This window comes from Lactuca saligna, chromosome 2, assembly GCF_052625555.1.
Source record: "Lactuca saligna cultivar CGN05327 chromosome 2, ASM5262555v1, whole genome shotgun sequence".
NCBI lineage: Eukaryota > Viridiplantae > Streptophyta > Magnoliopsida > Asterales > Asteraceae > Lactuca > Lactuca saligna.
The window spans coordinates 186,258,474-186,277,076 of NC_136418.1; the positions used below are offsets into that span (position 1 = coordinate 186,258,474).

Here is an 18,603-nt window from a genome sequence, read left to right on the forward strand (position 1 = left end):
ACATCATATAAAAATTTTAATTTTATTATGTTATGTTATTCAAAAATTTAAAATTCAAATATACTAATTATACGTTTTTAAAATAAATGAATTCACTATTCATTAATATTTTATTGTTTCTTTTGCGGTTTTGTGTCCATAGGTATCAAAACCACACCACACAAAGGATTTACAGAAATTCTTGAAATCCCTAGTGCTTTTCCTTCATATCTTCCTCAAATTCTTGCCTTCTACTCTATTTAAGTGATTTTCAAGATCTTTGCAAACCCCTATATGCAAAGCCTTGGCTATAAAGTATCATTTGGTGAGGGTTGTAGAAATGTCATATTCTTCCCATTCCTTAGCAGCTTTCCATGTGCAAGATGCCAAAGCACTACTAATGAATTAGCAACGCATTTGATTTGGTCTCTCTAAAAGTTTTCTACCTTCCTTGTAGAATGAAATAACCACTTACATGGTTGCTACACCTAATGAGACAGCCTTTTGGAGATAATGATGTATCGTCATTGTAATAATTTATCATATAGTGAATTTTTCTCTTAGGATTCCCATGGGTTTTCCCCGGTTTCGGATTTTTCCATGGAAATTTATGTAATTCATAATCAACATCTAAAGCAAGTGTGCATCTTGATAGCATCTCAAAGGTTGTTGGAAAAATAACATCTTGATGACATCTGTGAGAGATGATATGTCGGTGTACATCTAAAGCAAGAGTGCATGTGGAAGGTAACTTTCCAAATTGAAGGTAGCATTGCCTTCCTTGTAAGTATAAAGAAGAAAGAGTAATTGTTTTCCCACAAGCTCAGTACAACCTTGAATTATGACAAAACGGACCACAATCTTCAAAACTTCCAAAAGACTTTAAAGGCATTCATTCATCCGTATATGATAGTAAACTACACAGCATCATTGAATACCACCTGTCAACATATCTCCATTATCGAGCCCAATGTAGTAAAGTCAAGGTAGAAATCTTTCATTATCTCAGTGTACGTGCCATAGATGTCCACGCATAATCTTCAACCAACCAAAACAAGAAAAGTTGTTGATTAATCATAATATAGTATAATCAAATTCTACAAATGGGTAATGATTATTTTTTAATAAAATGAGGGGATGGAACACCTATCAAGTTTCTTATCCAAGTTAACCTATCTTTACCTTAAATCATGTCAATCTTATTCTGTAAATTCTTAGCATCCAAGTTTTCAAAAAAGTAAATTAAGATTCAACTGATTTCTTTATCTGGAAAAAGTGTACCTAAACATAATCATGTATTCATATATGCATTCACATGATGTTTTTTAACTGATCCGCGTTTATTTATTTATGAAAATTAATAAAACATAACATTTTTTTGTCCCCCAAAAAACAAAACAATAATAGAAACATAAAGTTATATTTATTATTATTATATAATATAAGAGATATACCCGTTTATTTGTAAAGGGAATGACCCCAAAAAGAAACATAAAAACTCTAGGTACAGCAAAGAATAGACGACAATAGATGCCATATCAAAAGAAACACTTTCACAATTCACACACTATTAAAGATACTATAATTCTTTTCTTTAAAAAAAAAAAAAAAAAAAACTAATTTAAAGTAAATCCCAGCTGAATTTGGGATGATGTATTGTATTGCTGGATGATGACGGTGGCGCTGCCGTCGGCATCGAATCAAAAGTCTCCCATTGTGTAGTCACCACAACCTCCCCTGAGTTCCTCGGCGGTTGTGGAGGTGGTTGCTGTTTAGGCGCCACCGGTATAGGTGGAAAATGCCCAACCGACCGTTTGGATTTAGGAAATGGGTGGCCTGGTGAGGCGGCGCTACCATGCCCGTTTGAATGTTTCTGTTCTACCGGCGGTTGCTCCGGCATTGAGTTTTTAATCTTCAAAACATCGAGAGCTTCCACGTACTTTTGAACCCTTTTCACCTGCATTTTCCGTTGCAATTTCACATCTCCTTCCGCCATGATTCCATCCAATTTAAGCAGTTGGTTCATCAGTAACTCGATCAGATTCAACATCGTCTTCTCCGCCACTTTCCCGCCTTTTGAGATCACCGATTCAAGCGCCGACACCTGGCCACCGACCAAATCGTAATGATTAAGCTTTTAGTTTAACATACTAATCGAATCATCGAATTGTGAAAGTCGATTGATTATGTACCTGGCCAGCGAGTCTATCGACCTCTAAGCTAATTTCAGATATCGATTTCGCAGCCTTCTCCATTTTTGCGTTCTTTCGCATCTCGATGTATCTTTTCTCTTGGCTAATCGGATCTTCCAACACCACCATTTTCGATCGATCCTTCACGCCGACAACATCGAGAAAAGTTTTGGAGCTTCTTTCTTTATCTTTGTACATAATTTTTTGATCTTCATGGTGTAGTCCTGTTGGCCCGGTTAACATCTTCTTCAATTCACCTGTAACACGACCCAAGGATTATAATCTGAATCTTTCAAAATTCCAGAAATGGTTAGTACATCGAAAATTGAAATACATAAGCTACTTACCAAAAGTAGCTTGAGAACTGATACGGATTTCATGGTAAATGGACCCGTATTTGACACGAACTCTTATAGTAGGTGGAGGTATACGGGTTTGTTCTTCATTCGGATCTCGCTTCTGGACTAGCATTCCTCCTGGCCGGACCTCCCATTCATTATCATCACCGGCGGCGATAGTCGGCTCCGGTGCTTTGGTTCTCATGTGCATCATGTTTGGGTGAGAGAGATTGAAGACTGAGGTAAGATTTCAAGATTTCAGACCTTTTGCCGATTAAAAAGGAGATAAGTCTCTCAAGATCAAACCATTGACCTGGCAAGGATCCGCGTCGGTGATATCATCATAAACCAGAGACTCACGCGTGTCTAGAGAGAGAAAGAAGTAAATGGTTAGAAACTGAAACACGCACTTCCCAACTCCTCCACAGATCCCACCAGCCACCGGTGACGGAAATCAAGAATTATAGTCAAAACTTAAAAATACGTCGTCTCTTTTTGTCAATTTTTGACAAAGAGAGTTGAGATCTCTTCAGAAAACGCCACACAGAATCTAAATGTAGCAGGCGACACCGCCAAAAATATGTTTGACGCCTGCAATTTTTGGCTCTCTCAATTGGAGGAAGGAATCAATGCAGATGCAAATAGGAAATTAGGTCTGACAGTAAATAAGATGGAATTCTTTCAACGATTTGATCTTCTTCCCTCTCTCTCGTGGAGAAAATCGGAAGGAAAGTGGAGAGAGAGAGATATGGAAACTAAATTAAAATGAATGGACGACGAATACAATACGAGTTGAAATACTATATAAACGAATCTCTCTCGATATATATATATATATATATATATATATATATATATATATATATATATATATATATATATATATATATATATATATATATATATATATATATATATATGGAAAATTGCTTAGGTACCAAAACTCAACATACTACATGATTTTATATCATATAATACATTGTAACTTCTAACCTGATTTACTTCCATGAGTTTTATAAATTACACATTTATCTTTCCCTTAAATAATTTTCATTTTCAACGGCAATATATAAAGCTTAGTAGGTCTTCTACAAAAAGATGTGATAAAAGGAAAAGATAATAGTTAAAATTTGAAAATATTGAAAGTAAATAACGTTAGGGGTTGAAGTTTAAGAACATTATAATGAATATATCAAACAAAACGACGTATTATGATGTGTTTGGTACCTAAGCTTATATACCCTTAAGGATATACTCACTTTTCCCATATATATATATATATATATATATATATATATATATATATATATATATATATATATATATATATATATATATATATATATATATATAGTCAAGATTAAATAAGAAAGAACTTTTTGGTAGGAAGGTAAGAAGTTTTTTTTTTCAACACATTTTTTTCGCGAACAAACAAAATGAATCATTAGATGATTCATTTGTAAGATGTTTCACAAGAAAAAATTCTCAAAAAAACATCCCGACGATTCATTTATATAATGATTTTGTTGTTATTCACTAAAATTGTCACAAAAGTAAATTTTTTCATAATTTACTTAAAAATGAATCATATAGATGTTTTTTTGAGAATTTTTCCTTGTAAATCATCTTACAAATGAACCATCTAGTGATTCATTTTTTTTGTTCGTCAAAAAAATATGTAGAAAAAAAACTTCTTACCTTCCTACCAAAAAAAATTTCTTAACGGATATATATATATATATATATATATATATATATATATATATATATATATATATATATATATGGTTAATTTCATGTGAGACGGCCTAAATTTGTTAGACCGTGAGACGCATTTTTTTAAAATTTTTTTAGTTAATTCAAGTTTCGAAAATAATATTTAATAAAACAATTTTTGGATTTTTCCGTTTATTTTGCATTTTAAAATTATTTTTTAGAATATGTACAGTGTAATATTCTATTAGAAGATTTCACGTATTTTTCAAAAAAAAATGTAATTTTTTTTAGTTAATTCAAGTTTCAAAAATAATACTTAAAAAAAGAATTTTTAGATTTTTCCATTTATTTTGCATTTTAAAATCATTAGATGATTCATTTGTAAGATTTCACAAGAAAAAATTCTCAAAAAAACATCTCGATTATTCATTTATATAATGATTTTATTGTTATTCACTAAAATTGTCATAAAAGTGAATTTTTTCATAATTTACTTAAAAATGAATCATATAGATGTTTTTTTGAGAATTTTTCGTTGTGAATCATCTTACAAATGAATCATCTACTGATTCATTTTTTTTGTTCGTCAAAAAAATTTCTTAACTTCTTACCAAAAAAAAAAATTCTTACCGGATATATATATATACATACGATGGGATTCAATAGAGAAATTTCAATGTTATGGTTGATAATAACAAGCATGCCAAGTGTTTGTGTAAACGCTTAAGAGAAATTTCATGTTATAATGTTATATTTATTAAAATTTTAATAAGTTTTTTAATTTATAATGTTATATCTATTAATGTTATATTTAATGTTATATTCTTAGGATTAATGCTATATTTATTAATTTTTTAATAATTAATGGTACCCGATCAATCCCCTGATTAATCCCATCCTAGTCGGTTAATCCCTTGACCCCAGTCCACCGATTAGCCTACGTTACGTGATTTCTACAACCTTGATATATATATATATATATATATATATATATATATATATATATATATATATATATATATATATATATATATATATATATATATATATATAGGGTTAGGATTAAATATGAATTATAATTATTGTGTGAAGGTGTGACCAAATTATGATCATTAGATTAAAATAATTGAATGAAAGTGATCTTAGGGATTGTATGGCAGGATCTGAATTTTTAACATACTGTTTAGTTTGAACCTCTGAATTTTTGTGTTGAATGATAAAAATGACAATTTTACCCTTTTGTATAATTTCTTTCAATTACAACATCATATCTTTGAAAAAAAAATCCATGGAAGTAGGACGCTAAACATTACACCTAATATTACAAAAAAATACATTGAAAACTAAACAACCTAATATTTCATTATAATTACTAGCCAATACTTTGGAACCAGAAATATATATATATATATATATATATATATATATATATATATATATATATATATATATATATATATATATATATATATATATATATATATATATATATCATATACAAGTAGACTTTACAAAAAAAAAAAGCAATCTTTATTACAAAAAGTTCTTAAGAAAAAGAAATGGTGGGGATGTTTTGAACATTAATGGAGTTAAAGAAATTTGACTTAATTTCTTTTTGAACACTTCTTGCTTTGACCATTCTCTTTAATGCAGACAAATAACATGACAACGTCTTCAAATAATGTATATAATCAAAAAGTTCTTGAGATAATGTATATAATCAGTTAGCAAATCATGAGGTTTAAAAAATATAACAAGTGAGATAAGTGACTGTAAATGTAAATGCCAAATCTCTACATAATAAAATATGATTCAAAGCTCTACATGATCAATGATTAAATTTCTATAAATCAACATAAACAAAGAAATCTAAACATTGACCAACATACCTCTACATCAAACATTCTTTCATTCATTTTCACGTCTCTCTTTCATCTTAAGGAGGTTATACCAGGAAATAGTATACATTGAATATGTGTAACAATGCAAGAACCTGATAAGAATAATTTCTACAAAGAAACCTTGCAAGCCAATAGCCAAAGCCAATTCATTTTTATCAATATCTCCTCTACTTATAACAGAGACCAAAAAGGAATAAGAAATCCATGTTGATTTACTGTCTTTGAAAGCATTTTGGCAAGAATTTTGAAATGCTAACTGAAATCACACAGACAAATATATAGATACATAAATCAACTCAAGTCATGACCTAAAGTTGCGGTTAATTGAACGAAGCTGTAATACTCGAATTTAAGGGGAAACGACTATGATACTCGATTTTCAATCATTAAAATCAAATTGCAGAGCAAGAGAAAAATAAAACTTTACCTGAAGAAGTTGTCGAGGGTGAAGCAGCACGACCCGAAGGCGAAGGCGACATAAGCGATGTAGTCGGAGGCGGTGGCGACGGCGAATCTGGCGATGGCGGCGACATTGCAGATCTAACAGAGGCAATCGGATGATATCGGAGGGTTGTAATCGTACGATTGGAGATACAGGGGAAGGAAGGGTCGACAGTTGTGAAAGAAAGAGAAGAGGGAAAAGGGGGTGATGTACCAGGGCAAAAAAGGAACGTGCGTTCGTTTTTTTTAACTTAGACATATCCCAATATCTGAAAATTTAAGAGATACTTTAAAAATTAAGAGCTATAAATTCATATCTTACCAAACAATCTGGATCTTAAAAATTAAGAGACTACCTCTTAATTTTCTAATTAAGAGGCTACCAAACAAGGCCTTAAAGTGTATCTTATTAACATGAACTACCAATTACTATATAATTACAAATATGCTATTTTATTAGGAGAGAGAAATGAAATTATTTATATTTTAGGCAACTAAGTCAAATTAACAAATAAAAATCAAATGAAATTTTATTTTTTATTTCATTCAATCAAATTAAATCAATTTTTTTAGAATACGTCTTCAATCAACATATATAAATACATATTTCAATGTTTCATTCTTAACTAATACGATTAATTAAAGGATTGTATTTTTTTTAGGATTAATATTCTTAAAGAATACACATGTATATGATAGAGAATAACATATCATTCTTTAAGATAAATATATTACAATATAATTAAAAATAAATATTATAAATATAATAACCATTCTAATAACATAAAACAATCATTTTTAAAACAAAAATCAAGAATATTTATATAAATCATTTTCGAAGAATTCGTCATCATTCATAAAAAAAATGTAAAAAAAATTTACATTCTTTAAGAATACGTCATCATTCATAAAAAAAAAATGTAAAAAAAATTATACTATATTCTTGAAAAATCTGTAATTATTCTTGAAGAATTTATCACTGGTCTTGAAATGTTTTGTCATTCTCCTTGAAGAATCTGTTATCATTCTTGAAGAATTTGTTTGATGATCAATCTTTACATTTTTCACATTCAAACCGAAACCAACAAATCATTCCATTAAAACTTCCATTTTCTCCCTGTAAACAAGAAAGAGAAAAATTAGAACATCTTGTACCAAGATTATATGTTTTTTAATTAGGGAAAAAAAATTTAATAAAAAAAACATATTTTTCCTATCATCTAGTTCACAAATCTAGAAAAAGCATTCTGAAAGAAATCTCATTCTAAAAAAAGAGCATAATTGGTCAACGGATCCATACAAGGCCACAACATTTGTTAACTTCATCACATAAAATATTGAGAACATTTCAAAAATCGCTTAATATATTCAACTATTTCATTTGATAGTTTCAAACAAGTAGAATCTCTGATAAAAAAAAAAAAAAAAAACAAAGCAGAAGTTTCTTAAAGAATATACTGGTGTAGTATTCCATTCTTAAAGAATATATATGTCACACCCCGAACCAGACGGCAGAAACGTCCGAGGGCTATCGTGACTCATTGAATACCATTACAATGCATATACATGAAACATAACATAAAACATCACCAACATTTGGAATAGTACAACCGTTAGTGTTTACATTCGTTACATTATTCAAACGTTACATTCTCAAAACAACTGTTCAACATCACTTAAACTACAGCAAACATCATAGAGTATAAATCATCCGTCACCTTATCTGTTACCTGAGAATACAAGTATTTTGAAAAACGTCAACATACGAAATGTTGGTGAGTTCATAAGTAGAGTTTGAAATCCAATGTAATGTTTGAAACCCATCAGAAAATCCGATATTTTCTAATAATAAAATAGTGTAAAATATGTGTTGATCTATGAGTATGCATATTTGAATTCTATTTATGTAAGCGTAATAGTTGTAAAAAAAAATTCGACCGGTAATTCATAATTTGTAATTATTGAAAACCCTAGGAAAACCCGACGTTTTCCTATCACTTTGTATTACTTAGTTTGTATACCGTTGTTTCGTTTCGTTAGAGGAAAATCGTTGAGCTCCGGAGGCATTGAGAATACAATGGGTGGTGAAGTGTTGTGATGTACGTTAATGAAAACGGCCAATCGACAACCTTACAAGTGATCCCTTAGGTGCCACTCGCAATTCTTCACACAGCTCAATCCTCCCGGACTTGTGTAGTCCCACGACCGGAGGGAAGGAGAGAAGGTGCGAAACCCTCGGTATTTCCCCGCGTTGATTGGGATAAATGCAATTGCGAAGGGCCCGAAGCCCAACCCGCAATCGTGAGTTACCGACTTTACTAGCAGCACTGAAGAACCCTTGGGGTCCAGCAGCATGTATGCCATTGAAAGTCCTGTTACGTCATGTCGGATCGGTAAAACCCGACACTTCGTAAGTGAGAGAGAGACCTTCGAGCCTTAAGATCAGGTCATTGGGCTAGCTAGGCTCAACGAACAAGATTTTACACTTTTGGGGCCCAAAGATGGTGCATAGACGTCTGCGCACACTCGTATGTATAGTGAATTCTCCATCGTTATTAGTTATGAATCGAAATGTCGTAATGTCGTCGTGTTAGTGGTTTTGGATTTTTATTGGTTCGAGACCGAACCAATTCGTTTAACAACGACTTTTGGTATTGGAGTGTATTGTAATTCGTCGCCAAGCATGGTATCGTCAATTGGTCAAATTGCATGTATTAACTAGCATTGAAAATTTTCTGTTTTCAGCCCTTCCTTAATTGTAGAATTTACCCTTTTCACCCCTTTATTTAAAAACTTTCTGGTTTGGTCCTTAAATTAATTTTCTTGACATTTTTATACCAAAAATTATTGAAATAAGTATTTTCCAGCATTTTTATCATAGAAAACAGTTTAAACCCTTGAAATTTCAATTTTCTCGGTTATAGCCCCTGTTTTTCGCAACTTTTACATTCTTGACCCAATTTGGAAAAATTTTACAACTTTGGTCCCTTTTAAATTTGAAAAGCATTGTAAACCCTTGAAAAGCACATGGAACACTTATAGTCCACTGTTTTACAGAAAAATGCAGTTTTGGTCCTCCAATTTAGAAAATTTCGCATATTGGGCCTTATTGGGCCGAAAATGTCATACTTAGCCCAATAAGCTTGGAATTTATGTTTTGAACCCTCTAAACAATATATTTTCAGAAAATACATTATGTAAACTGTTTTGACTCATCTCACCCATCAGATTTCGAAATATTTCACTTTAGGCCCTTTAACTTTGTATTTTCAACATTTTATGTCAAAAAAATGAGTTTTTAGTCCAAGTTAAGTGTTGTCAAGCTATTTAGCCATTTTCTTAGTATACTTTGCATGTGATAGTCTATTTTATGCTATGATAAAATATATGTCTCGGTTTTTAGCATATCACACTAGATCTATCATCAAAATCATACAAAACCTACATGTAAGCATAGAAATCAACCACAACATACACATAATGATGGATCTACACTTTTTCTTGTATTCTCCCCCACAAAAACTCATTAAAACCGAAAATAGGGGATATGAAACTCACCTTGGGTGTTGATTCGGTTTTTGAAGAAAGAATGGAAGAAATGAAGTGATTTTTGGCCTTTGCACTCCTTGATGAAATTTTTGAGTTTATGGGATTTCTAGAGTGCAAGATCATGATTTTTGCATGGATTAGGAAGAGATTTTTGATAAATATGGAATACAAGTCATAGATCCAAGCAAAACCTTACCTTAGATGATGATTTTTGTGGAAGAACTTCCTTTGGATGGAGAAGAAGAAGAAGCCTTGAGTGAATTTTAGAGAGTGTTTGTGAGTGTTTTGTGTGTGTGTGGTGTTGCTCTCGGCCGAAACAAGAAGAGAGAGGGGGATATAGACATGAGGTGATGTGCATGGATATATGGAATGGATTTGCATGGAAAACCTATGGGCAATAATGAGGTGGCACACTAAGGTCAACCCTCCTCTTGGGCTTGAGCTTTTGGGCCGAAAATAATGGAGGAAATGAGGGTGTTTGGGCCTTAATTACTTAAGCCCAATTTTTCTTGGTTAAGTTGGGTGATTTTTGGTCCAAATCAATTTAAATGTGATTTTTATGACTTGTTAGGGTCAAATTAGGTTAATTATGGTTCATAGTCATTAATTTATTTCATTCTAGGTTCAACCTAGCCCAAAATATTGAAATAAATGAATGTGGATCCAATTAGAGCCCAATTAGGGTTCTAAGCCCATGATAGTCCAATTGGAAGCTTATGGGTCCATTTGGATCCATTAAGGAAGTTCTAGTCCAAAATGGACTTAACAAGAACTTCTAGGGTTTTCCAATTGTTTGATGACTATTTGTAGTACTTGTATAATGTATTTGATTGAAGTTTTTGATTCACATTAGCTTGAATGTATGGATTACATGACACAAAATTTCCAGTTGTGACAATATACCTTACATCACAATCAACATTTATTTTTCCTGTTTTTATCATGTAGAGAAGTGAAAACAAAATAAGACCTAAATATCTAAAGATGCAAGTACAAGGTACATATATTTCAATAAAAGGACAGTTCAGATAACATACTAAAACAAAATGCTTAGTAGCTTTGCTTTAGAAACAATGCATCTACAAACAAATTGAATTTGCAAGCAAATTTAAAGATGCATGCATCACTAACTTCTTCAACGCGGTAAGGTATGGATAATAAATAACTTCTAAAAAAAATAATTACGCTAGAAAGAAAACTTAATGCTCTATCATATTATAATCTAATTGATTAGTCTAAAAGACACTACCAATAAGCCCTTTTGAAAAAAAAATCAAATGCAATGTTTTTTTGAAAACAATCTACTGGAAGTTCAAACATAATTCTAACTTGAAGTCCCAAAGAGTGATTGTAGTTTACTAATCTTATGTGTATAATTGTAGTGTAGATTGAAATATAATGCTATAAATTCATAAAACTAGAATTCATAATATCAAAATCACGAACCAATCATAAAAATACCTTCAATTGATGTCAGGGAAAGAAAAAAGAGACCATGCGATCAGGGAAAGAAAAAAAATCGGAATTTTTTGGTCTCAATCTCAATGAAAGAAAAGAATACAAGGTAGTCTCTAGTATTCAGTCTCCTAGGGGTATGAATTTGAACTTAACGTAGAAAATAGAACATAAATCAGAAAAAAAAAAAAATCACATATGGGCATTTGTGGTAATCGAAAATTGCAAACGTGGAATCATGAATTTGAGGTAGAGTGGGTTTCATACTCATTGAATCATAAAATCGTTTGCTTCATTGTTGATTAGAATTTAACCTGGTACATAGAGAATATTGCTTTGATACAATACACGAATTATAGAACATACACCATCGATTCGGTGCACGAGCCATCAAACATTGAGAATATTTTGCTTCTAGATTACAGGTGTAGACTCAAAGAATAATAATGAACAAGGATGATGTTGGGTCGTGGTGATGATCTTATCCTTCGTATGTATGCTTGTATTTGTTCTCTCTTTAACCAACAATTTTGAGGTGGTTGCCACAGGTAATGGTGATTGGTTGTTGTGGTGGCTAATGGTGGGAGGGTAGGGTTATGATGAGGGGATGACAATGTTTTACTATTCCATAGATATAGGTTTTATTTTAGGTTATTTATTTAATTTATAATTAATTCTTAGTATGTTAATTACCAATAATAAATTGGTTTATTAGAAAATTTCGAAAGTACTCCCTACCAAATGATTGGTCTAGATTTAGCCATACACTCACACAATAATTATAATTTATATATGAACCTAATTATATATATATATTTATATATATATATATATATATATATATATATATATATATATATATATATATATATATATAGTTCCGGTATTTCATTAAAATATTTGTCCATCAATACTCTAAAAGCATGCCTACAGAGAATACCAAACCGATTAAAATGTCTACAGGTGCAACTAACTTCTTTTTCATCATATTTTAGTTCCACCTGTAACAATGAAAAATCACATATGATTATACAAATAAAAATCATAGTCTTGTTCAATTACATGTGATTAATATCTTTTATATACACAAAATATATCAATTACCTATGATTACACACATGAAAACAATATACACACCAGTGACATAGGCACATTATCTTTATAATAACATGCGATTGATCAAAACATTATCATATATAAAAATATATAAATGATATAAAAAATACCTTATATATTGCTTTTACTTCATGTTTTTGGTTCGTATGAATAACTTTAAAAATTTCCCATCCATCTCCCTCCCCTAAATCTTTAACCTCACAAAACCATCCTCCTTTATAAATCTCCTTTTGAACTTCAAAAAAACACCTTGCTAGTATACACGTTTGTTGCATGTTGTTCTCTCATACGTGGTGACCTCAAAGAATAATTTGCTCCATTGGTTTTACGATCAAGTTCAGGTTGTGTATATCGTTGTTTTTTAATGGCAGCGTCATAATTCATCATGAAATTTAGAAATAAATTTTCGGTTTTTGAATATGTATTGAAAAATGAATTGATACTCTCAGACCTTGATGTTGTCTTCATCAACCCACACCTTGGAAAATCATTGAAATATGCAGGTACTCATGCTTCCTTATTTTCAAAAATATCTTTAAACCATTTCTCATCAACAATTCCCAACTCCTCTCGAAAATATGACGCTCGATATAAATGTCCCAAACAAGTTTATTGAACCTTTACTTGAAATTCGTCCTTTTAAGAAATTCCACATATAGCTGTAATAATCACATGTGATTCATAGATTATAAATTAATATTAAAATATAAAGGTAAAACTCACATGACATAACTTTAAATCCTTTAATTATATATGATTATAAATGTAATCACATATGATTTGGAATAATCATGTCTGTTTGTATTCATAATCATTTATGATAGAATAAACATATGATTTTTACAATCACATCTGATTACAATATTGAAACAAAATCACATATGATTTAAATATATTCACATTAGAAAACAATTCACATATGATACAAATATGTTTAAATTGAAAAATCTTATATGCTAGAATAAATATATGATTACAAAAAGAAAATTACATATGATTATGTATATAAAAATATATGCTATGTAAAATCACATGTGATTTAAAAAAAATGTACCTTTTTTGGCAGTTCCTTCATGATATGCCACATGCACAATCTATGCTTGGATTGAGAAAAAACATACTCAATTGCTTGCTTTACTGCTGCATCTTAATCAGTTAAAACAAGTAATGGTTGTTTATTTGAATGGGCACTCATAAATTGTTCAAGAAGCCATTTATACGAATCCACATCCTCTGTGCTTAACAACCTGGCTCCAACAGTAACAAATGATTTATGATGATCAGTGACAGTAAATGGAACAAAAACCAATGCATACCTATTTCATGTAACAATCAAAATAAGATTAAATATATTTATAACATAAAAATAAATTAGATAAGAATACTTGATAATAAATGATAAATCACATATGATTATAATCAAAATCACATTACAAATACTTGATGAGAATTTATTCAATCACATATGAATATATGATTACAGTCATCATCACATCAGTATACTTGATAAATCATATGTGATTTGAAAAATAACTAGATCAGAGTACTTGTTAAGCATTAATCAATCATCAATCTCATATGATTATATATGATCAATCACATTTGATTATAATCATAATCAAAATGCCATACATGTTCAACATTCTTCAATCATATATGATTACAATAATATTCACATCAATATACTTATTGAGAAAATATAAATCACATATGATTAGAAACATAAATACAGAAGAAAAACTTACTTATTTGTACGAAATGCTGCATCAAATGAGATAACACCTCCAAATTCACTATAGTATGTTTTATCTGTTTCATCGGCCCAAAACATTGCATTAAGACATTATTCTCATCACATCTATAAAAAATGAATAATTCGGATAGTTGTATTTCCTATCATTCATCTTGTTCACAATAAGTTGAGCATCTCTGAAGCCAATACTAAAGCCCATATCCCTGTTAATTTTTTTGTAATCTACAGCCTTGCCCCTTACATATTGAAAATCACCTTTCAAAGTTGATTTCAGTTTGTAAGCTTTTGTAGTACCCACGTTTGCATTAGACACCCGAACAATGAACTCTTTGTCAGAGTATGAAAGAGTCCTTGTACTTTTCAAGTGAAATGTATCTTCAAGGTCATGGTTGTAATTTTCTTGAAACTTATCAAACTTATACTCAGATGTTCCTTTGACACGTTTCACAATAATTTTAGCTTTACAATCTGTAACCATGTAGATTGTATTACGTTCTGTTGGATTCAATTTTGGTTTACCCATTCTATTACAAACCAAAAACCTATGCTTTATTATATCACTAACCTTCCTTAATGTGTTCAAACGAACATCAAAACCAGTTTCTCTGCATATCTTTTATAAAAATTAATTCCCTCATCAACATCTTTGAACCTCATTTCCTTAGTAGGTTTAAACTCTTCAGGAACACCTGGTTTGATAGCATGAAGAACCTCTGACATATAAAACTCTGATACACAACTTGAACTAGTCCTACTATTTGAATTTCCATCATTAAAAGAATTAGAACAATCACATGTATGATCAAATATAGAAAACATTTTAATAATATATTATTATAAAATAAACAATTGAATACAGATAAATCAAAACAATATAAAATCACATGTGATTAATAATAAAATTCCATATATAATCATATGTGATTAAAATAAATAATTGAACATACATAAACTAAAAATATGTTAATATTTATTTAAATATAAAAAATGGATAATCGGATATGATTAACACTATATTAAACATAATTATTAAAAAAAAACTAATTAATAACCACATAATATTAACAAAACAGATTAACTTAACAATAATTAATTACTTATAATCACATGTGATTATATAAGCAATTCATTATTAATCACATGTGAGTGTATAAGGAATTCATTATCAATCAATTGTGATTATATAACAATAATAGATTAAATAATTTTTTTTACTTGAAACACTAAAGTTTTGGATTTGATGACTTGAATGTTCAAGATCTCCATCCATGTAGTTTGTGATTTGATGACTTGAATGTTCAACATCTTCAATACTAATTTCATTTTCATTTCTAAAGAAATTAACATTAACACTTGTAAAAGACATAATGAAACAATAGAACCTGTCATTAACAACATAAAGAATTATTATTACAACATATATTAATAATATATGATTTAAAAAACTATAACATAAAATGTAAATGTTAGAAAGATTTATGATTATAACATATATCAATCATATGTGATTTTAAACATATATGACTAAAACATTTATGATTATAACATATATTAATCATATATGATTGAAAGAATTGTATTGTAGTTTATAACAAATACAAGATTTCGCACTTTTTTAAACAGGTCCTTGCAAAAAAAATTATCATCGTCAAATCATCCCGTACTTACTAAAAAATTCTAAGAGGACTTTCATCAAACAGTTGGTGTGCAACACAAAAAACTCCACCTCAATGTGAAATATAAGTGTGTAATGATCCCATTTTCATTCAAACACACAAATCACAAATTTAATTACCAGTGAAACGAGATTGAAGAGGATAAGAGAGGGGGCGGTTTCCGATGACTTGGTTTTCCGAAGAGTTGATTTCATGGCCTTCTATTTCAGATCTGGTGAAATCAAATCTGGTGGCTGATAAAACAAGATGAGAGAGTAAAAGAGATGGAGGTGGTTGCCGACAAGGTGGTTTCATGAATGATTCAAGTAGGTGGTTCAGGGAGGCGTTCTAGGAAGAGGAAAGTCGGAGAAATATATTTTTCTGACAAGAATATGAGTGGAGATGGAGGAACCACTAAATAGGGAGAAAAGAGAGAGGAAACAGTTGGCTGATTCAGGCACTGGTCCGACGATTCCGAAAACGGACGCTAACTCCGGTAATGGTCCCGTGGTCTTAGTGGGCGGTGCAAGTTCAAAAAAGGCTGAGAGACGTCATACTAGGGTGGGGCCTTTTGTATTAGTCTAATTAAAAAAATGTTCTCATTTGAACATAACTCTCTCTTTCTCTCTCTCTCTCTCTCTCTATATATATATATATATATATATATATATATATATATATATATGTATGTATGTATATATATATATATATATATATATATATATATATATATATATATATATATATATATATAGGGAGCGTTCAATCGAGAACATTTTTTATTGCGAGAACATTTGAGAACAAAAATCATACTTTAATTTGCAAGGTGGTACTTTTGCAATTAAATAAAAAACTATAAATAATATTAATATAAATCAAAAAATAGTTAAAAACAATTAAAAAACCAACTAACCTACACCACTCACCACCTAACCAATACCACCCACCAACCACCCATCATCACCACCTACGACCCATAAACCACCACCATTACCAACCACACATTACCACAACCAACAACCCACAACCACCACCCACCCATCACCCACCAAAACCACCACCACCATTAACTCATCATCACCCACTACCACTATCAATTGCCCATCATCACAACCTATAACCCACTACTACCACCCACCACCCGTCACCACCACTCGCCACCACCCTCACCCGCCACCAACACCCCCACCCACCCTTACCACCTACCACCTGCCACCACCATGCACCCACCTCTACTACCCATCACCACCACCATCCACCACTACTACTCCCAGTACCGCCCACCCACCCATCACCATCACCATCACTACCCTCCACTACCACCAATCACCAAGACCCCACTACCTCCACCAACTACCACCGCCCATCACTACCATTCGTCTCCACCACCCATCTCCACCACCTGCCTCCATCACCCATCACCACCACTCGTCACTACCCACCCATCACCACCGCCACCACTTCCATCACTACCACTAACACCAACCACCACCTACCCACTACCACCCACAATCACCACCACCACCTGCCACTACCACCAACTACCACCCACCTATTACCACCACCAATAACCATCACCCGCCTCCACCATCCATTACCACCACCTAACTCACCACCCACCACCATTGCTCATCATCCACTATCCACCTCCACCACCAACCACCATTACCCATCACCACAACCCACCACCCATCACCACCACAATCAATCATCATCACATGCCTCTACCACCCACCCATCGTCATCACCTACCACCACCCATCATCACCATCACCCGCTCACCACCAACCACCACCCACTAACACAACCACCTACCTACCCACCACCACCCACCACTTACTACCACCACACACCAACGCTACCAACCATCATCAACATTACCACATGCAACCACCACCCATCATCACCACTCTACATCACCCACCCATCAATGCCACCACCATCGACCCACCCACCACCCTTCACCATCACCATCACCCACCACCCATAATTATAATAAACCAACTATCATCCACGACCCCCCATCACAACCACCTGCCACCACCTCCCCCACCTTCGACACCATCCACGACCACCCATCTCCACCATACCACACCTCCTACTACCTGCAACTAAATGTGATTGAATGCTTATAATCATATAAAGCATGTTTGATTCTATGTATTTAATCACATAAATCACATATGATTAAATACATATAATCATATGTGATTATATGTGTCTAATCGCATATGATTTATATAAACAAGATTTGTTTTCATGTTTTCCATTAAATAATTTTTCTCATGTATTTAATAATATTTGATTATATGTATTTAATAACATATGATTAATGTGGATAAAAATTTGTTTTCATGTTTTTTTATTCTATGGTTGTTCTCTTATATATATATATATATATATATATATGTATGTATATATATATATATGTATATATAATCACATGTGATTATATGTATCTAATCACATATGATTTATACAGACAAGATTCTTTTTTGTCTACATAAA

At 31.6% G+C, this 18,603-nt stretch overlaps 2 protein-coding genes across 2 annotated transcripts; both read right to left on the reverse strand.

Moving 5' to 3' along the window:
• Positions 1–1,380: 1,380 nt before the first annotated feature.
• On the reverse strand, positions 1,381–3,309 carry LOC145028536 (BAG family molecular chaperone regulator 3-like). Its single transcript, XM_078977227.1, has 3 exons — positions 2,519–3,309; positions 2,172–2,428; positions 1,381–2,083 (listed from the first exon to the last, which is right to left on the reverse strand). Exons 1-3 carry the CDS (start codon positions 2,721–2,723, stop codon positions 1,601–1,603), a joined length of 945 nt encoding a protein of 314 aa, XP_078833353.1. The 5' UTR covers positions 2,724–3,309; the 3' UTR covers positions 1,381–1,600.
• A 10,525-nt stretch (positions 3,310–13,834) lies between these two features.
• LOC145030512 (uncharacterized) lies at positions 13,835–15,160 on the reverse strand. The gene is made up of 4 exons (XM_078978866.1): positions 15,030–15,160; positions 14,696–14,964; positions 14,433–14,496; positions 13,835–14,003 (listed from the first exon to the last, which is right to left on the reverse strand). The coding sequence occupies exons 1-4, from the start codon at positions 15,158–15,160 to the stop codon at positions 13,835–13,837; spliced, it is 633 nt and encodes a 210-aa protein (XP_078834992.1).
• Between the last annotated feature and the right edge of the window lie 3,443 nt (positions 15,161–18,603).

Bases quoted from the DNA above. Each gene is read 5' to 3' on its own strand.
- LOC145028536 (XM_078977227.1), bottom strand. From the start codon at position 2,723: ATGATGCACATGAGAACCAAAGCACCGGAGCCGACTATCGCCGCCGGT. The intron at 2,429-2,518 runs GTAAGTAGCTTA...GTCGTGTTACAG, and splicing joins CAGTTCTCAAGCTACTTTTG to GTGAATTGAAGAAGATGTTA. The intron at 2,084-2,171 runs GTACATAATCAA...GTCGGTGGCCAG, and splicing joins TCGATAGACTCGCTGGCCAG to GTGTCGGCGCTTGAATCGGT.
- LOC145030512 (XM_078978866.1), bottom strand. From the start codon at position 15,160: ATGTCAGAGGTTCTTCATGCTATCAAACCAGGTGTTCCTGAAGAGTTT. The intron at 14,965-15,029 runs GTTCGTTTGAAC...GGTTTGTAATAG, and splicing joins GCAGAGAAACTGGTTTTGAT to AATGGGTAAACCAAAATTGA. The intron at 14,004-14,432 runs GTAAGTTTTTCT...TACATGAAATAG, and splicing joins GCAGCATTTCGTACAAATAA to GTATGCATTGGTTTTTGTTC.